This window comes from Lithobates pipiens, unplaced genomic scaffold (assembly GCF_037356315.1).
Source record: "Lithobates pipiens isolate NorthernLeopardFrog02 unplaced genomic scaffold, aLitPip1_a1.2 Scaffold_13, whole genome shotgun sequence".
Taxonomy (NCBI): Eukaryota; Metazoa; Chordata; class Amphibia; order Anura; family Ranidae; genus Lithobates; species Lithobates pipiens.
In genome coordinates, this window is record NW_027507718.1 from 529,470,180 (window position 1) to 529,497,528 (window position 27,349).

Here is a 27,349-nt window from a genome sequence, read left to right on the forward strand (position 1 = left end):
AGGTGGGTCTGCTCCAGACACAGAAAGAATATCAGATTCTTCCAGAAGAGCAGAGAAACATTATATCGAATCTCTTCAGACCCAGAGCGATGTCTCCTCTGAAACTCCTCGCCCTCGTAGCTCTTAGCATGGTGCTAATCTCGGCCCTTGGTCAAGGTAAGAACATTGGAGAGTTTCAGATCGAGCCTTCGAGCTTCAGTGTTTTCCAAGGCTGGCCATAGATGCTTTGGAGTTTTTGGGGTTTTTTTTTTGATCAGCCATTAGACTGATGAACGAATTCCCCCATCCACACATGCATGGTGGATGGAGGAACCCTCTCGGTTATTGCCATTGTTGGGTTCCACTGCTGTTGACTGGGAACGGTCATAGTTGGATCCTGCTGAACTGGCTAAATTTCAATCAATCTATGACCAGCTTAAGAGGCTAACGGTCAAGTAGCCAATGCGATTAAGACTACTGATCCGAATATCGGGTCCAGGAAAGAATTTAGGCCACTGGGTCAGTTTGGCATGCATGGCTTTACATTTTCAGAAAGGTAAATGAATCCAATAGTTTTATTTAACAGCTTCAATACCGGGCACTTTTACCCCTTTTTAGACCAATTTTCCACATTCAGCGCTGTCTTCTTTGAATGACAATTACTCAGTCATGCAACACTGTACCCATATGAAATTGTTATCCTTTTTTTCACATAAATAGAGCTTTCTTTTGGTGGCATTTAATCACCACTTGGTTTTTTATTTTATTTTTTGCTAAATAAACAAAAAAATTTTTTTTTTTTTTGTTATAAAATTGTGCAAATAAATAATATTTCTTCAAAAATTTAGGTCAAAATGTATTCTGCAACATTTCTTTGGTGAAAAAAGCCCAAATCCGTGTATATAATTTAGTTTGTAAGAACGTTATGGAGTCCACAACCTATGGGATGTACGATATAGATCTAATTTCTTGAGGTCTGAAAACGCCAGGAAAGTACGAATATCCCCTAAATGACCCCTTTTTGGAAAGTAGACAGTCCAAGGTACCTAGTAAGAGGCATTGCAAGGTTTTTTTTGTCATAATTTTTTTGTCAAATTAAGAAAAAAAATGTTTTGGTTTTTTTACAATTTTTTTTTTTTTTTTTACTTACTGTCACCAGTGTAGTACAGCATTATCATATGACTGGTGTGAGGGTTATCAGGGAGGGACACTGACTGGTGACAGTATGTAAAAATAAATAAAAAAATTATTAATCATTTTTTTTCTTTTTTTTTTTTTTTTTTTATTATAATTGTTACTTTTTTCGGATTTTTTTTTTTAAACATTTAGAGACCGGAAGGATTTACCCATAGCCTGACCAGGCCATTTTTGCGATACATTTTAACTGACAATTGCACGGTCATGCGACATTGTACCCAAACAAAATTTATATCCTTTTTTTCTCACAAATAGGGATTTCTTTTGATGGTATTTGATCACCTCTGCGGCTTTTATTTTTTGCGCTATAAACACAAAAAAAGTGTGACAATTTTGAAAAAAATATATATATTTTTTACTTTTTGCTATAATAAATATCCCCAAAAAGTAAAAAAACGAAAACAAATTTCTTCATTACTTTAGGCCGATATATATTCTTCTACATATTTTTGGTAAAAAAAATCACAATAAGCGTTTATTGATTGGTGTCCGCAAAAAGTTATAGCGTCTACAAAATAACGGATATATTTATGCCATTTTTATTATTCTTTTTTTTTTTGTTACTAGTAATGATGGTGATCTGCGATTTTTAGCGGAACTGCAACTTTGCGGTGGACAGATCGGACACTTTTGACACTTTTTTGGGACCAGTGACATTTATACAGTGTTAAAAACTAAAAATAGCCACTGATTGCTGTATAAATTTCACTGGCAGGGAAGGTGTCAACACTAGGGGGCGATCAAGAGGTTAAATGTTCCCTAGGGATTTGTTTATAACTGTGGGGTGAGGGGGACTGACTGGAGGAGGAGAGAGATCGTTGGGAACAGTAGATCTCTCTCTACACCCTGGTCAGAACGGGAATCTGTTTGTTTACCTACACAGATCCCCGTTCTGGCTCTCTGTGGAGCGATCACGAGTGGCCGATGGATATCGCGGCCGCCGGCCATGGGCATCGGCTCCGGCGTCACACCTCTATAACTTAAAGTGGCCATTGTACAATGGCGGCGATTTGCACAGCTGTGCCAACCTGGCTGGTCGGCTAGTAGTTGACACACTGTTACTGATAGACATGTGCAAAAGGAAAAAATTTGTTTAGTTTAGTTTCGTTTTCATTCGTTAATTAATTAATTTAGTTTAGTTAAATTCGTTTCGTTTCGTTTTCTACTAAATTCGAAAAATCGGTCGCATTCGAAAATATTTAAACCAACTTTGAAAATATTTCTACCAGATTCGAAATGATTTCAACATGATTCTAAATGATTTCAACCGCATTGGAAACTATTTCAACCGGATTCGAAAATATTTTGCGACCCGACTTTAGGGCCATGTATCTCGGGGTCACTTGGTGCTAGAAACCCCAAATTTAAAGATGTTGTAGTGCTAGTTCTATTGTGTTTGCATACCAAATTGTGTGTTTCTAGCTATAAGTGGCCCCGAGATACATGGCCCCAAATTCAAGTTGCAAAATGTCATTCTCTGCTGCAGAAAAGTACTTGGCATATTGCCCATATCTGGGGTCACTTGGTGGCAGGTGACGTGGCAAGTGGACAATCCACAACTTGGCCATGTGGCACTCATGGCTGGTCACATGGCACTCGTGTCAGGTCACGTGGCACTCGTGGCCGGCCACATGGCACTCGTGGCCGGCCACATGGCACTCGTGGCAGGTCATGTGGCACTCATGACCAGCCACGTGGCACTCGGCCACATGGCACTCGTGGCAGGTCACGTGGCACTCATGGCAGGTCACGTGGCACTCGTGGCAGGTGACGTGGAAAGTGGACAATACACAACTTGTGGCAGGTGACGTGGCAAGTGGACAAATACAATACACAACTTGTGGCAAGTGGACAATGACAAGTATGAAAAGTTGATGTGACAGATATATATAAGTAAGTAACTAACCATCTTCCAAAATTTCTAATTCAAATAGAAAACATTAGAACAGAATAGAAAAAATATATAATTTAATAGAATAAAATAGAAAGAATATACAACCATCTTCTGAAATTCGAATTTGAATAGAATAAATTTGAATTTCGAATAGTATGAATTAAAATTTTTAAATTAATTAATTTTAAATTTGTTTAGAAAAGATTATAATAAAATAGAAAATAGACTAGAAAAACAATAGAACAGAACAGAATAGAATATATTATATTTTATTCTGTTCTGTTCTATTGTTTTTCTAGTCTATTCTTTTATATTCTATTAAAATCTTTTCTATTAAAATCAAAATCATTATATACTAAATTAGAATTTCGGAAGATGGTTATATATATATATATATATATATATATTATATAAATATATATATATATTTCTTTCCGACATTCGAATTTCGTATAGAATGAATTCGAATTTGAATAGAAAAGATTAGAATAGAAGTAGAGAATAGACTAGAACAATAGAACAGAATAGAATAATAGAATATAGATACTATCTATTTTATTTTGCAGATTACCATTTGTTTTAATAAGATCTCCTGCAGACTATTAGCATATATTTCATGTTTTGCAGATCTCTTGCAGACGATTAGTATCTATTTCGTTTTTTCAACAGATCTCCTGCAGACTATTATCATCTATTTCTTTTTTTTTTTTGCAGATCTCCTGCAGACTATTAGTATCTATTTTGTTTTCTCACCAGATCTCCTGTAGACTAATAGCATCTATTTATTTTTTTAGCAGATCTCCTGTAGACTATTAACAGCCATTTCACCTTTTTTTGCAGATCTCCTGTAGACTGTTAGGCCGCGTACACACGCGGGGACTGTTCGCCCAACTTTGTCCGTCAAACAGTTTCGGCAAACAGTCCGCTCAAAATTAGCATGGACGGACATGGCCACACACGACGTACGAACAGTTTGCTGAAACCGTGCGCGATGACGTGAACGGCACGTACGACGGGACGAAAAATACGACGTCCTATACATTGCATTATAACTTTCGGCGTGTAAATCCTTTCTGAGCATGCGCGGAACTTAGTTTGTCGAACAAGCCTACACACGAGGGAACTGTTCGCTGAAACAAGGTTTCAGCGGACAGTTTTTCGGAATTTCCGAAAAACCTTGTTCAGCGGACTGTTCGCTGAAACTGTCCGCTGAAAGCCCACACACGAGCGGACTGTCCGCTGAAACACTGTTCAGCGGACAAAGTTGGGCGAACAGTCCCCGCGTGTGTACGCGGCCTTAGAATCAATTTCCTTTTTCTTTTTTGCAGATTACTATTTATTTCCATCAGATCTCCTGCAGTATATTAACATCTATTTCATTTTTTTGCAGATCTCCTGTAGACTATTAGCATCTATTTCATTTTTATTTTTTTGCATTAGAACAGCCATTTCCTTTAGTACAGCAGATCTCCTGCAGACTATTTGCATCTATTTCATTTTTTTTGCAGATTACTATTTATTTCCATCAGATCTCCTGCAGACTATTAGCATTTATATATTTTTTGCAGATCTCCTGCAGATTATTAGTATCTATTTAATTTTCTCCTCAGATCTGCAGACCTTTAAGCATCTATTTATTTTTTGCTGGTCTCCTGCAGACTATTAGCAGCCATTTCCCTGTGTATAGAGATATAAGCGGTGATGTCTTTCTTGTTGTCTCTTCCTCATACCGTTCCTCCATTCATAAATGAAATAGATGCTAATAGCCTGCAGGAGATCTGCTGAAATAAAGGAAATGGCTGCTCTAATGCAAAATAAGAAAAGAAGAATGAAATAGATGCTAATAGTCTGCAGGAGATCTGGTGAGAAAACTAAATAGATACCAATAGTCTGCAAAAAATGAAATAGATGCTAATAGTCTAATAGTAACAAATAGTATTCTGCAAAAGAAATTAAAAATGAAATTGATAGTATCTATATTCTATTTCTACTGTTTTTCTAGTCTATTCTCTATTTCTTTTCAAATCTTTTCTATTCAAATTCTAATTCATTCTATACGAAATTCGAATGTCGGAAAGAAATATATATATATTATAAAACCACCATCTTCCAAAATTCGAATTTAATATATAATGATTTCGATTTTAACAGAAAAGGTTTTAATAGAATATAAAAGAATAGACTAGAAAAACAATAGAACAGAATAAAATATAATATATTCTATTCTATTCTATCGTTTTTCTAGTCTATTTTCTATTTTATTATAATCTTTTCTATCCAAATTTAAAATTAATTAATGAAAAAATTTGAATTCATACTATTCGAAATTCTAATTTATTCTATTTGAAATTCGAATTTCAGAAGATGGTTGTATATTCTTTCTATTTTATTCTATTAAATTATATTTTTTTCTAATCTTTTCTATTTGAATTAGAAATTTTGGAAGATGGTTAGTTACTTATATACATCTGTCACATCAACTTCTCATACTTGCAGTGTACCAGTGCAAAAAAACACACACATCTTATTTCATTTATATTTATCACATCAATGAAGTTGTCAGCATGCCTGATTGAAGAAGTCACGGATGTCGATCACAAGGCAAGTACATATGCTGTATGTCATTGTCCACTTGCCACGTTACCTGCCACAAGTTGTGTATTGTCCACTTGCTACATCACCTGCCACAAGTTGTGTATTGTCCACTGGCCATGACACCTGCCACGAGTGCCACATTACTGGCCACATGACCAAGTTGTGGATTGTCCACTTGCCACGTCACCTGCCACAAGTTGTTGGGTTCCTAGCACCAAGTGACCCCGAGATATGGACAATATGTCAAGTACTTTTCTGCAGAAGAGAATGACCTTTTGCGACCCGACTTTGGGGGCCACGTATTTCGGGGCCACTTGTAGCTAGGAACCCCAAATTTGGTATGCAAACACAGTAGAACTAGCACTACAAAATCACCAATTGGGGTTATTTCAACCAAATTCGAAAATATTTCTACCGCATTCGAAATGATTTCAACATGATTCGAAATTATTTCAACTGCATTTGAAACTATTTCAACCGGATTCGAAAATATTTTGCGACCCGACTTTAGGGTCATGTATCCCAGGGACACTTGAAGCTAGAAACCCCACATTTGGAGAGGTTGTAGTTCTACTTTGTTTGCATACCAAATGTGGGGTTTCTAGCTACAAGTGGCCCCGAGATACATGGCCCCAAATTCGGGTCGCAAAATGTAATTTTTCGAATTTGATTCGAATCTCGTTTGAATTCGTTAGCATTGTAATTTGGTCATTCGGATGCATCCGAATGTCCGAATAATGAAAATTCGTCCGAATTTCGATTCGGAACGAAACGAAATGCACATGTCTAGTTACTGACCAAAAGTAAAGTGTGTTACCATGGTCAATCTCTTCTGGTATCTTCTCCGATGCTCTAAAACATGCACTGGTCACCCCTATACTTAAAAAGCCATCTTTGGACCCTACCAATCCTAACAATCTACGCCCCATCTTCTTGCTCCCCTTTTCCTCTAAACTCCTTGAATGCCTAGACTACAAACAACCTCATTAAGAATAACCTTTTTGATCCCCTTCAGTCTGGATTTTGCCCTCAACACTCCATAGAAACTGCTCTTCTAAAACTCACAAATGACTAACTGCAAAAACCAACGCACACTATTCTGCACTCCTACTTCTGGACCTTTCGGCTACCTTTGGTACAGTTGACCACCCCCACCTCCTCAAACTTTACTCCCTCGGTCTCTGTGCCTGTGCTCTTCACTGGCTCTCATCCTACCTACCCCACTGCACCTTCATTGTCACCTACAATTCTACTTCCTCCTCTCCTCTTCTTTTCTCCGTCCAAGGTTCTGTCTTTGGACCTCTCCTATTTTCAATCTATACCTCCTCCTTGGGTCAGCCTCCCATGGTTTCCAATATCATTTCTACGCTGATGACACCCCAATCTATTTCTCCACCCCTCAGCTCACTCTATCAGTCTCCTCCAGGGGCGGACTGACCATTGGGCCACTTGGGCACTGCCCGAGGGCCCCGAGCCACTAGGGGGCCCCATCAGGGTTGCCAGCCTCAGTAAAACCAGGGACAGTAAAGATATGTGGGTTTTTTTACATCTGTCTCTGAAATTGCCTGGGGGCCCCATAGTCTCCTATTGCCCGGGGGCCCCATGAGTTGTCAGTCCACTCCTGGTCTCCTCACGTATCACTAACTAACTAACAGACATCCCTATCTGGATGTCACACCACTTCGTCATACTCAACTTGTCCAAAACCAAGCTCATAATATTTCCTCCCCAACGCGCCCCTTCACCTGACTTATATGTCAAGAGCAATGGCGCAATTATCTACCCATCCCCGCATGCCAGGGTGCTAGGTGTTATCCTGGACTCTGAACTCTTCTTTTTGGCCCCACATGCAATCACTTTCCAAAGCTTGCCCCAACATCTCCAAACTACGTCTCTTCCTAATCAATGACACCACAAAGCTCCTAGTTCACTTCCTGCTCCTCTTTCGCCTCGACTACTGCAACTGCCTCCTCATTGGCTTACCTTTAAATAGACTATCCCCCCTTCAGTCCATCATGAATGCTGCTGCCAGACCCCTCTACCTTACAAACCGCTCAGCATCTGCCATCACTCTCTGCCAATCCCTCCATTGGCTGCCACTCACCCAACAAATTTAATTCAAAACACTAAATGCTACGTACACACCACCGGACTTTTCGACAGCAAAGGTCCGACGGAACAAATCCGTCGGACAATTCGATCGTGCGTGGGCTCCATCGGACCTTTGCTGTCCAAAAATCTGACAGGCTTTAAACAAATAGAAATTGAACATGTTTGAAATTTTTCGGCCAGAACTCTGCCAGACCCAGTTCCTATCGAGAAATCCGTTTGTGTGTATGCTAGTTCCAACGGACGAAAACAGACGCCAGGGCAGCTATTGGACTTCCTTATTCTACTCCGGTCATATGTCATCACGTTCGAATTCTTCGGACTTTGGTGTGATTGTGTGTGGCCAAGTCTGTTCATTCAGAAAGTCCGCCCGAACTCCCCTGAAAGTCTGTCGGGAAGACCGTCGGACCTAGTCCCTCGAAAAGTCCGGTTGTTTGTATGCGGCATAACAATAAGTTACAAAGCCATCCACAAATCTGCCCCCAGCTACATACTAGCCTAGCCTAAAGCCCCATACACACGATCGGACTTTGTACAAACTTTCCCGTGGACTTTTGTACAAAGGGCGTGGTCCACAAGTTTGTATTGCATACACACGATCGGACTTTTTGACAACAAACACGAACGTGGTGACGTCACAACGTACGGACGCCACTTCAAAAGAGGACATTTAATGACTCCAGCGCCACCTTTGGTCAACTTCTGTATTGTAGTCTGATCGTTTGCATAGGTTCTGAGCATGCGTGTTTGTACCTTGTACAAAAGTCCGATGCTTTTGCGTACACACGGTCGGACTTTGCTCCATCGGACTTCTGTTGTCAAAAAGTTTGTCCGTTCGCAGAGCCAACAAAAGTCCGATGAAAACAGAAAAAGTTTGTCCGATGGAGCGTACACACGGTCGGATGTTGCTCCAAACGGGCTAATTTGCATGTTTGTTGTCAAAAAGTCCGACCGTGTGTACGGGCCTTTAGAATATACCAGCCTAATCGTTCTCTTTATTCCTCCCAAGACCTCCTGCTCTCTATCTCCCTCATCACCTCCTCCCATAATCACCTCCGGGACTTCTCCCGAGCCTCTCCCTTCCTCTGGAACTCTCTACCCCAATCTATCAAACTCTCCAAATCTATCCACTTTTAGGCGATCCCTGAAAACTTTTCTCCATCCGGCCCCCACCTAACAACTGTTCTTTTATTTTCTTCATTATCTCTCCCCGCCCCACCCACAGTTTTTACCCTTTTGTATCACTTGACCTTCCCTCCTAGATTGTAAGCTCTAATGAGCAGGGCCCTCTGATTCCTCCTGCACTGAATTGTAATATAACTATACTGTCTGCCCTAATATCGTAAAGAGCTGCGCAAATTGTTGGCGCTATCTAAATCTTGAATAATAATAATAATAATAATAATAATTAATAATAGTAACACTTTACTACTCTGGGGAATTGATCAGGATTATTATTATTTTTTTTTACACATTATGATTTCTTATACCAATACATTTCATTGGTATAAGCAAACATTTTTACTAAATGAAACTGATTCATTCAGTATCTTTTTTGTGATTGGCTAAAGCTAATCACATAGTAACAATGGGCTGTGATTGACCCTGTCGGTACCCTGTGATCACTGTGACCAATCACAGGCTAGCAACACAATTCTATACAATGGATGACATGATAAGGAGTGTTAATTTCATCGACTAAAATGAATGAAACATTTTAGTTGACTAAATGAATACTATTACTATTACTATTAGTACTAATTAATACTAATTACTTAGTAATTACTAATACTATTAGTCGACTTAAGTAAGACTAAAACTAAAACAACTGAGATGAATAAAATACAACTTAAACCAAAATGGCATTTTAGTCAAAAGACTTGTACACATGGTCAGACATTCCGACCACAAAATCCGTCAGATTTTTTCTGACGGATTTTGTCCGAAATTGGTGTTGCATATACACACGGTCGGATAAAGTTGTCGGAAAATCCGATCGTTCGGAACGTGATGACGTTCGTTCGTTACGACGGGACTACGAAGAGGCTAGTAGCCAATAGCTTTAGTCTCGTAAATTGATCTGAGCATGCGTGGCACTTTGTTCGATCGAATTCTCTACAAAGGATCGGAGGGTCGGAAAATTAGAGATTCTGCTCTCAAATTTTTTCCATCGTAATTTACGACGGAAAAAATCCGAGAGAGCCCACACACGATCGGATTTCCCGACAATATAATCCAATCTGACTTTTTCCGTTGGAATTTCCGACCGTATGTAGTACAGGGCATAAGACTAAAACTAAATTTAATTTTGACTTCAAAATGAACACTGGTCTGTAGTGCAAGTTCATACCTCAATACTATAAATAATAGCATATTCAATTTTTCACTCCAGCAGTATATAAGGAGTTTGGAAATTGTAGAGAAATGTTAACTAATTCATTACTATTTAATTCCATTATAGACAACTAAAATTAGTTTTAGTCGACTAAAATGTACTGGAGATTTAGTCGACTAAATACGACTAAAACTAAAACAATGGCAGAAGACTAAAATGGGACTAAAACTAAAATGCCATTTTAGTCCTAAGACTAAAACTAAATTGAAATGTACTGTCAAAATGAACACTGCATCCATTGTATACAATTGTCACGTGATCTGCTGTGATTGGTCACAGTAATCACAATAGTGGCAGCGTGCCGGTATAGTCATTAGTCATTGACTGTGACAGATCGCGCCGCTACCCTGCCCCTTCTGAGAGGTTGTCATATGACGTCAACTCAGAAGGACGAAAGGCCCACCCAGCTGTCAATCTGCTATAGGCCGGGTAGGAAGGTGGTAAATTCCATATGACTAGTAAAGAATTGAAATGCTTACAAATATAATTTGAAAAAATATTGAGAATAATGATACATTGGGGTTGAATTACTAAAACTGGAGAGTGCAAAACTTGGTGCAGCTCTGCATAGAAACCAATCAGCTTCCAGTTTTTTTTTTTTTTTTTTGGTGGGAAACAAAAGGGGGCGCCAGACTAAGTGCAGCAGATTAGTACAACAAGGTTTAACAGATAAACCGAGGTCTGAAGTAAAAGGGAAAGCTTTGAGACGCGCCACCTGACTTGTCTGTGGTCTCCCGGTGACGTCACATCCGGCCTAGCTTCCCGTGCGTTCCACGCTGGTTTACGGCTGACACCCTGTGGTCCAGCGCAGCTACATTTGGCTCGGGAGCCCCCTGCGACTCACTCCGGGGCACCTCCATCCAGGGGCGGACTGACAACTCATGGGGCCCCTGGGCAATAGAAGATTATGGGGCCCCCGGGCAATAGGAGATTATGGGGACCCCAGGCAATAGATTATGGGGCCACACAGTATACAAACACATACAGTATACACACACAATATACACACATAGTATACAAACACAGAATACACACACTGAAAGGGTACTGGAGGGGTGGGACAGCTATAATCTTGGGATTTTAAAAAAAAAACTGATTTTTACATCCTGTCCCTGGTTTTATTGAGGCTGGCAACCCTGATGGGGCCCCTTAGTAGCTGTTATAGCTGCAAAGGGTGGGCCAACTCAATATTGAACCCTATGGACTAAGACTGGGATGCCATTAAAGTTAATTTGTGTGTAAAGGCAAGTGTCCCAATACTTTTGACAATATAGTGTATTACATTTTTGATTTAATACCGTTTTATTGCTACTGATAGACCGCGTTCTATGTGCCATTTTTTTTTTTATTTAGCCCAGAATAAAGGCCCATACACACGATCTGACTTTTTGTTTCAAATTTTTCTTTATTTTATATATTTAAAACTTACATTCAACAATTACCCCACTACAAATTTCGCCATACTTAACAACCACAAAAAAAAAAAAAAACTGACTTTTTGACAACAAACATGCAAATTAGCTGTTTTAAGGCAACATCCGACCGTGTGTACGCTCCATCGGACAAACGTTTTTGGTTTTCATCGGACTTTTGTTGGCTGTGCGAATGGATAAACTTTCCAGCAACAAAAGTCCGATGGAGCAAAGTCCGATCGTGTGTACAGAGAACCATAAAGTCTTTTGTACAAAGTACAAACACGCATTCTCAGAACCAATGCAAAAGATCAGATGACAATACAGAAGTTGACCAAAGGTGGTGGTAAAGAGCAGAAAAAACACGTGATTTGGTAAAAGTTGACTGAAAAAGTCCTGCTGTGTGTATGCAATACAAGTTCACCGCCAACGCCCTTTGGACAAAAATCCACGGGAAAGTTTGTACAAAGTCCTATTGTGTGTATGAGGCTTTACACTTACATCGGGCGGTGAAAGCCTAAAGTGTTCCATTGTGTTTGTTGATTTATTTTTTTACATAGGGGATTTGGATTTCTACATTTTTATATGTGTGTGTAATGCTTATGGGGCTCGTCACACCAAGTCAACTACATTTTTCTGTGGGAAGCCTCGAGGAATTTTTATGATCAGATTGACATTTTCATTTGTGTTGTGCAATCCCTACTGAGATAATCGGGAGGGGAAGAAAATTGTGAGTTATGGGGGGGGGGGGGGGGGGTTTGTTGCATAGATCAGGGAGTTTCAGCACAAAGTGCTCACACCTGGGACAGGATAAGTACATTGCTGAAGGGTTCTTTCACATGGGCGGCAAAAACAGGCGGGGACATCATAGTTTTTATTTTATTATATATTTTCATGTGATAACCCTGGAGAAATGACATTTTGCTACAAATGTGCCGTCCCCTCAAAATAACTCAACACACAGCCAATTAATGCCTAAACCGCTGGCAACAAAAGTGAGTACACCCACTTGGGGAGTCCCCAAGGAATTCCCTTAATTTGAAGAGATTTTCCTTACTGAAAAACAAGCGACAGTTTAAAGTTTGAATCAAGGTTATGGAGTATGTAGCGCCGTCTCCTGAGGAGCACCCGCTATGTTTTTTTAAATTTAAGGTTACACCTGAACTGCAGTTTGGTTTGGGTATAATAATAGCAAATTTTGACCTCAGCATCAGTCTGACTGGACTATAGGGTGTTCAGCCTGGCCATAGGGGGCACTGTCTCTTCTGGCAGGCATGGAACCACAGTCTGGTTGGGTGCTTTAAGGTTTCTTTCTCTGGGAGCCCACCCTGGGGGAGTGTCACTCTTGCTGTGCTTTCTGGGAGAGGGTACTTAAGATGCGGATGTCACATGGTTCGGGGGTTCCGGTCCAGAAGTATGTTCTGACTCCATGGTCCTGGTCCTCCTGACCAGCCCCCAGGAAGGCTATGGCCTGGGGTGCGGGTCCACCTGGCTTTATGTCTCGGGGCTGGCTAGCCCGAGGGAAGGAAACGAAGGAAAGGATTCCGAGGTGGTCCGGTGCCCCGTCTTTGTAGCTATCCAGGGGAGGACTCTTCAGAAGAAGGCCATGTACGGGTTGGCTTCTTAGCAAGAGCCTGGTGAGGCTGAGGGACCTAGGTGAATCCAACCTCATGGGTATCGCCAAACCGGCTGAAAGATCCAGGTATCACACGAGTGTTCTACAAGTTCTAGTTTCCTACATGTTCTACAACAACGTCTGTGGTAGAGATTTGAGCACCCTGTTGGCTGCTAGGCCTTGTGAGAGAGGGACTACCCAACTTGAGTGAACATCCAGCTGTGAATGGCTATTCTCTGCATTTGGTCAAAGTAAGAGTTCTTTATCATTGACTTTGACACTAAGCCCTTGTACACACGGTCGGAGATTCCGACAACCAAATCCGTCAGATTTTGTCCAACGGATTTTGTCCGAAACTGTTGCATACACACGGTCGGACCAAGTTGTTGGAAAATCCGATCGTTCAGAACGTGATGACGTAATTTCGTTACGACGGGACTACGTTCAGGCTAGTTGCCAATAGCTTTGATGTAGGAATTTGATCTGAGCATGCGTGGCACTTTGTCTGATCGGAATTCTCTACACATGATCGGAGTATGTCCGATCGGAGCATTTTGTCGGAAAATATTTCTGGCAAGTTGGAAAATTGGGTCCGACGGATATTCCCACGGAAACAGTCCGATGCAGACCACACACAGTCGGAATATCCGACAAAACGCTCCGATAGGAAACATTCAGACGGAATCAGTCCGATGCAGACCACACACAGTCGGATAATCCGACAACACGGTCCGATAGGACACATTCCGATGGATTCTCCGACCGTGTGTACGGGGGCTAAGAGTTCTTTATCATTGACTTTGACACTAAGCCCTTGTACACACGGTCGGAGATTCCGACAACCAAATCCGTCGGATTTTGTCCGACGGATTTTGTCCGAAACTGTTGTATACTCACGGTCAGACGAAGTTGTCGGAAATTCGATCATTCAGAATGTGATGACGTTATTTCGTTAAGACGGGACTACGTTCACGCTAGTAGCCAATAGCTTTGGTGTAGGAATTTGATCTGAGCATGCGTGCCACTTTGTCCGATCGGAATTCTCTACACATGATCGGAGTATGTCAGATCGGAGCATTTTGTCAGAAAATATTTCCGGCAAGTTGGAAAATTTGGTCCGATGGATATTCCGACGGAAACAGTCCGATGCAGACCACACACAGCCCTTGTACACACGGTTGGAGATTCCAATGGAATGTGTCCGATCGGAGTGTTTTGTCGGATATTCCGACTGTGTGTGGTCTGCATCAGACTGTTTCCGCCGGACCAAATTTTCCAACTTGCCGGAAATATTTTCCGACAAAATGCTCCGATCATGTGTAGAGAATTCCGATCGGACAAAGTGCCACGCATGCTCAGATCAAATTCCTACATCAAAGCTATTGGCTACTAGCCTGAACGTAGTCCCGTCGTAACGAAATAACATCATCACGACAACTTCGTCCGACCGTGTGTATGCAACAGTTTCGGACAAAATCCGTCTGGCAAAATCCGACGGATTTGGTTGTCGGAATCTCCGACCGTGTGTACAAGGGCTAAGAGTACCTGAGCTTTCCTCCTAACCCTCTAATCCTTTACTGAGAGACTGTTCGTTCACTACGTTTTTTGCAAATAAAAATCCCTTTAAGCGGATCTGACGTCAGTCTCTAAAGTTTCTGGGTCATCTACTACGGGAACCCCCTAGACACGCAAATCGAGGTGAAGAAGGTAACGGTAAGCCCAATCAAACCAGCAGCTCCTTCCGGGGTTAGTTCTACAAGTATATATACTATATTACCAAAAGTATTGGGTAATTAAGCAGGGGATGAATTAAGAGTGGAGACTGTGAGCCAGGCCTTTTTGTCCACAGTTCATGTGTGTGTAAAGCTATGTGCCCCAATACTTTTGGCAATATAGTGTATATACGCTATATAACAGTGATGGCGAACCTTGGCACCCCAGATGTTTTGGAACTACATTTCCCATGATGCTCAACTACACTGCAGAGTGCATGAGAATCATGGGAAATGTAGTTCTAAAACATCTGGGGTGCCAAGGTTGGCCATCACTGCTATATAACCTTGATTCAAACTTTAAACTGTTGCTTGTGTAGCCCCCCGGTGTTTAGGCAGGGTTGCTCACCAATTTAGTTTGCGGCGTAGTAAATGTCCTGGCTAATTGTTATGAAATCCACTGATTTCCCCCTAATTCTGGAATTGCTGCACTTTGCTCTTCTGTCACTAGGTGGCATTGTAACTGGTGACGTTATATAAACGAGGACATAGCAAGCAATGACAGATTATGAATGGATGGGGTGTCTCAGCCAATGAGCAAGGGTTTCTTTAAGCCCATTGGCCTCAGGGCCGTCTTTAATATTGATTGGACCCTGGGCAAAACTTTTCTTGCCCCCCCCATGCAGTTTTGCTCTCCACCTGCTTCGAGATATACAATAAATAGCAGCTAGACTCAAAATCAGTTAATCAGTTTACTGAATCAGATCAGGCACTATTGCGATTAGTTGCCAGAGGTTACAGTGTATCATTACCGCTCACTGCCTGGTTGCTAGAGGTTACAGCACACATTACGGCTCACTGATTAGTTGCTAGAGGTTACAGTACAGTCTGCTTGTTGATTGGTTAACAGAGATAACTGTGGATATGACCTCAGGGAGGCCTGATATACCTATCAATGCTGCTGAATGCCCCTATTTACATATGAATGGTGCCGCAATTTACATGTGAATGCCCGTAATTCACATGTAAACACAGGATCTGCAGGTGAGTCATCTTTACATAACAATAGGGCAGGGCTGGGCAGCAATAGTAGTAGCACTTCACACTGAGATATTGGGACACAGCACAGGACTAAAACCTCAAGGGATGAGTAAATTTAAACCAGGATAGTTGGCAAGTATGAGGCAGCTGCTTTGGGCCCCACAACTATGACAGGGCCCAGGGCAGCTGCCCCTTTTGCCCTGCCTTAAAAACGGCCCTGATTGGCCTGCTGAGAGAGCCTATTTATTTGAGTGGAGTCAGGTGATCAGGGTAAGGCGCCAACTGGATGGCTGTCTGGGTGGAAGTGTGTTATGTCACCCCCGGACTGCTAGGCCCTGAAGCCTGAAGCCTATCCCAAGGACACCTGGCTGCTAGGTCCTGAAGCCTGAGGCCTAGCCTGGGGACACCTGGCTGCTAGGCTGTTTGAAGCCTATCCAGGAGCAGGAGAAGCAGCATAGGGTTGGGACTCCAAGGATTGGAGTCCTACCAAGTTGTGAAGGTTCACCCGGATGGGGAACCAGTTGTGGTCGGAGGTAGAGGGGAACCTGTCGCCACTAAGGGACCATCCACCTTGTCACCGGAGATCACTGTGAATAAACTGAAGCAGGTACCTGAGCAGTCTTCTCACCAGACGGGGACGGTGAAGAAGTGGGAAAGCATTAGCAAAGCCAAGCCAGAGACCTGGAAGGTGACACTTGAGGAGTATACAGCGGGTTAACTGTGGAAGAGCTCAAGGAATCCAGTGACGACTGGGATCAGGAGGTCTAGTGAGAGACCGGGAGCTCAGTGAGCAGGGACGGACTGACCATTTGGCCACCCGGGCTCCGCCCAAGGGCCCCAGGCCACTAGGGGGCCCCATCAGGGTTGCCAGCCTCAGTAAAGCCAGGGACAGTATGTAAAAATCTGTGTTTTTTTTACATCTGTCTCTGAAAAAGGTCCCTTACCGACATCGTTTTGCTCTAAAAATCCTGAGATTATAGCCGCCCCACCTCTCCAGTACCTTCTCAGCCAATAGAAACATGTCTGTGTATACTGTTTGTACATGTATGTGTATACTGTGTGGCCCCATAATCTCTGATTGCCTGAGGGCCCAATAATCTCCTATTGCCCAGGGGACCCCATGAGTTGTCAGTCTGCCCCTGTCAGTGAGTGAAGAGCTACAGTGGGATACTATGAGATAAGTAAAACGACTGTTCTGTGTCCACAAGATATATACAACTACCATTAGTGACTGTTGCAAGATTAGATTCCATAAGAGACAATTCCACTGGAGGAATTCCACTGTACAGGCATGTACTGGCCATTGGGACTACAGGGAGTTTCCCGGTGGCCCGATGGCTCAGTGGGCCGGTTTCAGTGACAAAGTAATGGCTGCGCGGCTCGCCCTCAACTTCACGCAGTGATGTGAGAAAGATGAGAAAGATACAGAGGAGAATAAGTGAAATAATAAAAGAGGTTAGTGAGGACTCCTTATGTTATGCTACTTATGTTTTTTTTTGCACAATTGCGTATAGTTCTATATACTGTTTTTGTGATTGTTTGGAAAATTAAAGTGGGCCGGTCTAGATGAAGTCCAGGGCCACATTTTTGTCCCCGTCCAGTCCTGCCACTGCATAGCTGTCTACCTATAGAAGTCTCTAAGTCAACCAATTACCATTGCATCTACTCAAGGGTGTCCTGGCCCTAACCCTCTCTCCCACAGTTCTGTTAAGAGACAATAAATCTCTTGTTTGCATTCAAAAGGTGACTGGCGTCCACCATTCTTCTTGCATCACACCCACCATGCCTGGTAACCCACTCTACAAGGAAGGAGGTCAGCTCTCCCTAACTCTTGAGGCCACCATTAGGCCCCTGGGGCCCCCGACCTTGCTACATTTGTTTTTGCAGTGCTTTTTTTTTTATTGCTGCCTTTGCCTGACCCTCCATTATATCAGGACTCAGCAGGTGTTGTGTCTGTACTTGCAGAATTGGCCGTGACTCAAATGTATTTTATTGCTGTATTCAGAATTGGAATTTGTACGGCTTAGCTGATCTGTTTTTGTGAGTTTTACATTTCTTCCAGCGTTATACAGACGGAGGGGGAAGATAAATTAGAGGGGGAAATGTACAATTTTTAATCTCGATATAAGTATTAACCATTTAAGCCCCGGACCATTTTGCTGGCCAAAGACCAGAGCACTTCTTGCGATTCGGCGCTGCGTTGTTTTAACTGCCAATTGCGCAGTTGTGTGACGTGGCTCCCAAACAAAATTGACGTCCTTTTTTTTGCCACAAATAGAGCTTTCTTTTGGTGGTATTTGATCATTTTGAAAGAAAATGCAATATTTTTTACTTTTTGCTATAATAAATATCCCCCAAAAATATATAAAAAAATGTTTTCCCCTCAGTTTAGGCCGATACGTATTCTTCTACATATTTGTGGTAAAAAAAACGCAATAAGCGTTTATTGATTGCTTTGCACAAAAGTTATAGCGTCTACAAAATAGGGGTTCGTTTTATGGCATTTTTATTAATATTTTTTCTTTTACTAGTAATGGCGGCCATCTGCGATTTTTATCGGGACTGCAACATTATGGTGGGCACATAGGACACTTTTGACACATTTTTAGGACCATTGTCATTTATACAGGGATCAGTGCTATAAAAATGCACTGATTACTGTGTAAATGTCACTGGCAAGGGAAGGGGCTTAACATTAGGGGGCAATCAAGGGGTTAAATGTCTTCCCTGTGTGTGTTCTAACAGTGGGGGGGAGGGGACTGACTAGAGGAAATGACAGATCGTGGTTCCTAACTATTAGGAACTCACGATCATCATCTCCTCTCATAACAGGGATTTGTGTGTATACACACACACGTCGCTGTTCTGCCTCTCGTGCCCGCGATCGCAGTCATTCGTCGGCCATTTGTCGGCCACGAGCATTGGCACCCTTGCAGTGCAGCGGGCTCCCGCTATCCTGCTTAAAGTGATTTAACCTACAGGTAAGCCTAGATTAAGGTTTACCTGTAGGTGCAAGAATTATGTCCCAAACCTAAAAGGTTTAGGAGATATTTGCAGGAATAGCGGCACTGATGTCTACGGCGCATGCGCCGTAGACATCGGGCACAGGCGCACTGAGCGTGCCGTTTCTAACAGTGATCATGCCGTTAGTGGCTGCACCAGCGCGCATGCATGGGAGTGACATAATCGCTGCTCCAGCGCTGTTGATATTTGGCTTGTTTACTAACTACGCTTCTGCTCAGGACTGGGACAAGGGGGTGGGCAGGAGGGGCGGCTGCTCTGGGCACTGTGGTATCATATGAGGTGGGGGGGAGGACCACAAGGAGATTGGCGGGGAGGGATTTGTGTTGGAAGGGGGAATTTGAGGGGCAGCAGGTGGTAAGTATTATTCTAGGAGAGGAAATTTGAGGGGGGTGCTAAACGTGGTAATTTTGGGGGATCTGTGTTGGGAAAGATTTGTGCTGTGAGGGGAGAATTGGGAGAAATTTGTGCTGGGAGGGAGAGAAGTGGGGGATGGAGAAGATGTATACTAGGAGGGGAAATTTTAGGAGTAGAGGATTTGTGCTGGGAGGGATGACTTTTTTGGGGGGGTATTTAAGCTGGGGGATTTAGAGGATTTGTGATTTGTGCTGAGAGGGGGTATTTCAGCAGGGGGAGTGGGAGGGTGAAAGAAGATTTGTGCTGTGAGAGGAGATTTGGGAGGAATTTGTGCTGGGAGGGGAAATTTGAAGTTGGGGGGGGAGATGTGTACTAAGAGGGGAAATTTTAGGAGCAGAAGATTTGTACTGGGAAGGTGATTTTTTTTGGGGGGGACATTTGAGCTGTGGGATTTGGAGGATGGGGGGCAAAGATTTGTACTGAGAGGGGGTATTTCAGCAAGGGGGAAAGATGATTTGTGCTGTGAGAGGAAATTTGGGTGCTGAGAGGGAACATTTTGAAGTGGGGGGGGGGGGGGGAGATGTGTAAAGGGAGGGGAGATTTTAGGAGTAGGTGCTTTGTGTTAGGAGGGGTGAATTCTTTTTGGGGGTTTGGGGCATTTGAGCTGGGAGATTTGGAGGATTTCAACAGGGGGTGGATTTGTACTGGGAAGAGGGAAATTTATGCTGGGGGTAAGAATGCAGATTAGTGCTCAATATTTGTGTGTGTGTGTGGCGGGGGGGGGGGGGGTATTTGCTGATGACAAATAATGCTCATTCATTTGGGGGGGGGGGCATAGTTTGGCATGTTCGCCCTGGGCTCTAGATCACCTTATCCCAGGACTGCTTCTGCTATATCTGATACTGGAACCTGGTTTGCTCCCCTCCTGGTGGGGCGATCCTGAAGACTGGTCTGTGGAAATCTTTCTACTGCTATAGCTACTGGTCCCTGAGCCTGACTCCTGACCTTGACAATAGGATCATCGCCTACCCAATGTGGTCATCATCCTTTCTCCTCTTTCTGTTCTCATTGGTAAATTGACAGCATGGTGTCATGGAGGAGAACCGGATTGGTTCATTGCAGCCCCTCCCTTTCCCATTTAAAGACTTTCTATACCGGGATGAAAAAGATCTCAACGTATCATTTTCTAGTGAATAAATGGTGGTTATTTACAGCTGTCTGGATTTCAGCCTAAGAAGTCTTTTTGTGCCCGATCCTTTCCAGCTGGTAATATTTGGTTATTATGTAACAATAATATCCAATATTGTATTTTATTTATTTTTTGGTTACACAGGTATGCCAATACGCACCATGTCCTGCTGCACCCAGTTGGCCAAACACATACCAAAGAACTTGTTGAAGAACGTGATCAAGGTCCGCTTCCAGAAGAGGGACGGCATCTGCAACCTGCGCGCCATTGTGTGAGTGTTTGTTATGATGTTGGCAGTAGAGAACTTACTTACTCGTGAAGAAGAGATGTGTCTTTTTCTTAGTAGTGTCTATAAAATCACCCTTCACATAACTTCCCCATAGCTGTCAATCAAAAGACTTACATTCTGCCAGGAGCTCCATCTAAGGCCTCCTTCAGGAGAGTACTGTGGGCATTCCTATGGAGGAGCTGAAAGAAGGACAGGGCGTTCCCTAGACAACTCGTTTCGTTCTGAATTCGTTTTTTACCGAATTTCGAAAAATTTGTTAATTCGGAAATAACCAAATTAACGAAAACCCGTTTAACAAACTTTTCAGAATATTCATGAAATTGAATATTCAAAACTTCGTAAATTAGAAAAAAAATGGAAATTCGAAAAAAAACTTGAATTCCCATCTGACAAATGTTTATAAACAATGTTACTTTGTATCTCTCTATCTCCCGTCTGATCAAAGTTTATAAACAATATTACTTTGTATCTCTTTATCTCCTATCTGTTCAATGTTTATAAACAATGTTACTTTGTATCCCTCTATCTCCCGTCTGATCAAAGTTTATAAACAATATTACTTTGTATCTCTTTATCTCCTGTCTGATCAATGTTTATAAACAATGTTACTTTGTATTCCTCTATCTCCCGTCTGATCAAAGTTTATAAATAATGTTACTTTGTATCTCTTTATCTCCTGTCTGATCAATGTTTATAAACAATGTTACTTTGTATCCCACTACAACCTGTCTAATCAATGTTTATAAACAATGTTACTTTGTATCTCTCTATCTCCTGTCTGAGCAATTTTTATAAACAATGTTACTTTGTATCTCTCTATCTCCTGCCTGATCAATGTTTATAAACAAATTTTACATTGTATCTCTCTATCTCCTGTCTGATCAATGTTTATAAACAATGTTGCTTTGTATCTCTCTATCTCCTGTCTGAGCAATGTTTATAAACAATGCTACTTTTATATCTCTAGATCTCATGTCTGAGCAATGTTTATAAACAATGTTACTTTTATATCTCTAGATCTCATGTCTGAGCAATGTTTATAAACAATGTTACTTTGTATCTCTCTATCTCCTGCCTGATCAATGTTTATAAACAATGTGGTTTTTTTTATCTCTCTATCTCTTGGGGATGGGGCAGAATGAAGAGTGTATTACACATGTCCTGTATACTTATATGAATCTGTTTTGTTCACAACTGATAAGGTTTCAGGTCCTTAGCCTGCAATCTATGTCACTAGAGCCAATGAAATCCTTTCTTATTTCCAGGTTATATGTGGGCAAACAACAGAAGTGTATGGACCCCAACAACAAAGCCTTGACTGGCTGGATAAAGAAGGTCCGACCAGCCAAATACTACTGATGTGACTGAGAGTAGAAGAACGACATCTACTGCACCTTGTGGAGTGTATATACCGTACATTGGGGAGAAAAGTGGAATAGTGTAGCTTTATATGTCAGAGCTTTGTGTGTATTATACTATTCTTTATTATAGAATGATGTACAGGATACAAAGAATTGCCCAGACTACTCGCTGTTACTATGTTATTATACATAATGTGATTTACTATGTTCTAAACTTTGAATAACTGGAATGTTGTTTTTTTTTTTTTTTTTCTGGAATTGAATAATGCTGCTCCTTGCCCCAGCAGCTTGCAGTCCTATAATTATCATTTCTGGACACCAGCTTCTACCCAGAGACACCATTAGCTGCCGAATTAACATTTAAAATAATCAAGCTTGTAGGAAGAGGAGCAGCAGTTGGCATTCAGTTCCATTGATGTGTGGAGTAAAGAGGCAGACAGCATGCAGTTCTATGGTGTGGAGTGTAAAGGCTGTTTGCATTTGGTTCCTTTCTTGTGTTGAGTGGAGCGGCAATTGTCTTGTTGTGTGAAAAGGTGAGGTGAATGTCATGTTGTTCCATTGTTGTATGGAGTGGTGAGGTGGATGCTATGTAGTTCTATTTGTTGTATGAGGGTGAAAAGACTGTTGCCATGTGGTTCCATCGTTGTGTTGAGTGGAGAGGTGGTTGCCATGTGGTTCCATTATGTGTGGAGTGGAAAGGCTGCTGCCATGTGGTTCCATCATTGCGTGGAATAGAGAAGTGGTTGCCATGTGGTTCCATTGTTGTGTGGTGTTGTGAGGTGGATGTCATGTGGTTCCATTGTTGTGTGGTGTGGTGAGGTGGATGTCATGTAGTTCCATTGTTGTGTGGCGTGGTGAGGTGGATGTCATGTGGTTCCATTGTTGTGTGGTGTGGTGGATGTCATGTGGTTCCATTGTTGTGTGGTGTGGTGAGGTGGATGTCATGTGGTTCAATTGTTGTGTGGAGTGGTGAGGCGGATGCCATGTGGTTCCATTGTTGTGTGGAGTGGGGAAGTGGTTGTCATGTGGTTCCATTATGTGTGGAGTGGTGAGGTGGATGTCATGTTGTTCCATCGTTGTATGGAGTGATGAGGTGAATGCTATGTAGTTCCATTTGTTGTATGGGGGTGAAAAGGCTGATGCCATGTGGTTCCATTGTTGTGTTTAGTGGAGAGGTGGTTGCCATGTGGTTCCATTGTTGTTTGGAATAGAGAAGTGGTTGCCATGTGGTTCCATCGTTGTTTGGAATAGAGAAGTGGTTGCCATGTGGTTCCATCGTTGTGTGGAGTGGAAAGGCCGCTACCATGTGGTTTCATCATTGTGTGGACTAGAGACTTAATTGCCATGTGATTTCATTGTTGTGTGGAGAAGCGAGGCCGTTGCCATGAGGTTCCATTGTTCGGTGGAGTTGGAAGGCTGCTGCCATGTGGTTCCATTGTTGTGTGGAGTGGAGAGGTGGCTGCCATGAAGTTTCATTGTGTGGAGTGGAGAGGCAGTTGCCATGTGGTTCCATCATTGTGTGGAGTGGGGAAATGGTTGTCATATAGTTTTATTTTGTGTGGAGTGGAAAGGCTGTTGCCATGTGGTTCCATCATTGTGTGGAATAGAGAAGTGGTTGGCATGTGGTTTCATCATTGTGTGGAGTGGTGAGGTGGATGTCATGTGGTTCCATTGTTGTGTGGAGTGGTGAGGTGGATGTCATGTGGTTCCATCTTTGTGTGGAGTGGTGAGGTGGATGTCATGTGGTTCCATCGTTTTGTGGAGTGGTGAGGTGGATGTCATGTGGTTCCATCGTTTTGTGGAGTGGTGAGGTGGATGTCATGTGGTTCCATCGTTGTGTGGTGTGGTGAGGTGGATGTCATGTGGTTCCATTGTTGTGTGGTGTGGTGAGGTGGATGTCATGTGGTTCCATCGTTGTGTGGAGTGGTGAGGTGGATGTCATGTGGTTCCATCGTTGTGTGGAGTGGTGAGGTGGATGTCATGTGGTTCCATCGTTGTGTGGAGTGGTGAGGTGAATGTCATGTGGTTCCATCGTTGTGTGGAGTGGTGAGGTGGATGTCATGTGGTTCCATCGTTGTGTGGAGTGGTGAGGTGGATGTCATGTGGTTCCATCGTTGTGTGGAATGGTGAGGTGGATGTCATGTGGTTCCATCGTTGTGTGGAGTGGTGAGGTGGATGTCATGTGGTTCCATCGTTGTGTGGAGTGGTGAGGTGGATGTCATGTGGTTCCATCGTTGTGTGGAGTGGTGAGGTGGATGTCATGTGGTTCCATCGTTGTGTGGAGTGGTGAGGTGGATGTCATGTGGTTCCATCGTTGTGTGGAGTGGTGAGGTGGATGTCATGTGGTTCCATCGTTGTGTGGAATGGTGAGGTGGATGTCATGTGGTTCCATCGTTGTGTGGAGTGGTGAGGTGGATGTCATGTGGTTCCATCGTTGTGTGGAGTGGTGAGGTGGATGTCATGTGGTTCCATCGTTGTGTGGAGTGGTGAGGTGGATGTCATGTGGTTCCATCGTTGTGTGGAATGGTGAGGTGGATGTCATGTGGTTCCATCGTTGTGTGGAATGGTGAGGTGGATGTCATGTGGTTCCATCGTTGTGTGGAATGGTGAGGTGGATGTCATGTGGTTCCATCGTTGTGTGGAGTGGTGAGGTGGATGTCATGTGGTTCCATCGTTGTGTGGAGTGGTGAGGTGGATGTCATGTGGTTCCATCGTTGTGTGGAATGGTGAGGTGGATGTCATGTGGTTCCATCGTTGTGTGGAATGGTGAGGTGGATGTCATGTGGTTCCATCGTTGTGTGGAGTGGTGAGGTGGATGTTATGTAGTTCCATCATTGTGTGGAGCGGTGAGGTGGATGTTATGTAGTTCCATCATTGTGTGGAGTGGTGAGGTGGATGTTATGTAGTTCCATCATTGTGTGGAGTGGTGAGGTGGATGTTATGTAGTTCCATCGTTGTGTGGAGTGGTGAGGTGGAGGTCATGTGGTTCCATTGTTGTGTCAGGATGAAAAGGCTGTTGACACGTGGTTTCATTGTGTGGCATGGAGAGGCAGTTGCCATATGGTTTCATTGTTGTGTGGAGTCAAAGAAGAGGTAGACACTATGCTACTGTATTGTTGAGGGACAGGACAGACAGACTGGTTAGTTTTAATTCTGATGGAAAGAATAGACCATATAACACAGTTGCATCCCCCGAAGCCTGTTGGGCGTGCTTGCTTATTGCTCTTAGCTCCAGGAGACTGGTGGCAAGGAGCATGTTAATGGAAAATTAGGCCATGGAGGCCTTCTTAGATACAACTCTATTGGTGGCTGTGCAAATTAGTAAACCTCGCATAGGACTGCATGCAAATAAAATGGTTACATTTACAAATGTACTTAAAGAGAAAGTAAACCTTGATGAGTTTACTTCCTCTTTCATTCCCTGCAAAGGTAAAGCATAATGGCCTACTATGCATCGCATAGTAGCCCATTATGTGTCACTTACCTGACACAGGAGCCAGCGAAGTCACCGCTGTCTCCTGTAGTCCGGCGCATCCATCTTCTCGGTGGGTCTCGCTGCTCCGCCGCTGTCATTCGGCGAAGCCACGATGACGTCACTCCTGCGCATGCACATGGGAGCCGCCACTCGCGGCATGTTGACCGCAGCGCGCTCAGTGCGCCTGCATGCGCCGTAGACAGCGGTGCCTGTCTTTTGGCAAATATCTCCTAAACCGTGTAGGTTTAGGAGATATTTCTTGGACCTACAGGTAAGCCTAAATCTAGGCTTACCTGTAGGTCAAAGTTGGTTGTAAGGGTTTACAACCACTTTAATATACATTAAGGAGCTAAGCTATGTTTAAGGGTCCTTGTATACAAAGTGACAGACATCATCTCAGCTACAATGAAACTTGCTGTTGTGTTATGCCGTAATTCTTCCATGTTAAAGAACTACTGTGTCTCATGTGATTGAAGCGCTATCTAGTGGCCAAATTGTTTTTCCCCTGGATTGAGACACTCAAAAATAAATACTGAATTTTGGCCACTGGATGGTGCTTCAATCATATGAGATAGTTCTATTACTTAGACCAGTGATTCTCAACCAGGGTTCTGTGGACCTCAAAGGTTCCTCCAGAGGTTGCTAGGGGTTCCTTCAGCATTGGGCAATTTCTGCCTCTCAGATAAGTTCCCATTGATCTTTCTAACTATCTGTAAGGAGGTAATTCTTCCCAATGACCACAAGTGTCTGGAACATTCGTCCCACTGACCATCACACTAATGTATTATGAGTTGTAGATTTCTAATTTTTAGCAGGGGTTCCCTGAGGCCGGAGAACTATTTCAAGGGTTCCTCTGTGTTGAAAAGGTTGAGAAAGGCTGACCTAGGCTGAGTATGACTCCTTAAAACTATTCAGACACTCTCTAGTTTCACAATTGTACAAAAAATTTTTTTCAAAGTTTAAGGTACCACATTTTATTTCCTCCCCCTGTTGTCAAATATCTGACCCTGGGGGGCTCAAGTCCAGAGGTGTTGGTACCTGACCTTTTGGAGGTGTTCTCCATTTTTTGACCCCTTGCCAGATTATAAGGCATTCCTCCATCCACTTATTCCTCGTGAGAAAATTTAATCCCAATTGATGCCTATGAGGAACACTTTCCAACCTCTTATCAACTTCTCAATCATATTATTAGATTATAAAATGTATGGCCAACTTTAGAGATATTACATACATCACTGTATATTTAACATATCCTGGTAATTCTGTTTCTTTGGGTCCTTTAAACCTATGTGATATTCAAAGCACGAAGAAGGAGGAGTGTTTTGAGCCTTGAAATGCATTGAAGAATTTAATGAGATCCTATGATGAAACATTAAAGTGACTTACAATATTTCTCCATTCGGTTTGGAGTTTTTGTTGTGTTTTGGAGAGGATTACCTTGGTATCTCTGTCCCCATTGGAGAGATCTCCCCTCATTTCATTTAAGGGTGACACCAAAGCAGGAAGCATGGGAAATCTTCTCCATAGCGACAATGGCAGCAATGAAATAAATTACAGATTTTAATTCTTTTTCCATTCTATCCCATCCAAGACTAAAAAACAGCCCTGGCTAATTTTTTTGCTTAAAATTGGATTTGCTATAATTATCTTCTCTCCAGCAGTGCCGGTACAAGGTCATCTAGCACCCAGGGCAAAGATGCCAAATGGT

The 27,349-nt window shown here is 42.7% G+C and overlaps 1 protein-coding gene across 1 annotated transcript; it reads left to right on the top strand.

The window, feature by feature from the left end:
• On the top strand, nucleotides 1-27,031 carry LOC143975684 (C-C motif chemokine 28-like). The gene is made up of 3 exons (XM_077478179.1): nucleotides 1-156; nucleotides 20,661-20,787; nucleotides 22,071-27,031. Exons 1-3 carry the CDS (start codon nucleotides 90-92, stop codon nucleotides 22,162-22,164), a joined length of 288 nt encoding a protein of 95 aa, XP_077334305.1. The 5' UTR covers nucleotides 1-89; the 3' UTR covers nucleotides 22,165-27,031.
• The last annotated feature ends 318 nt before the right edge of the window (nucleotides 27,032-27,349 follow it).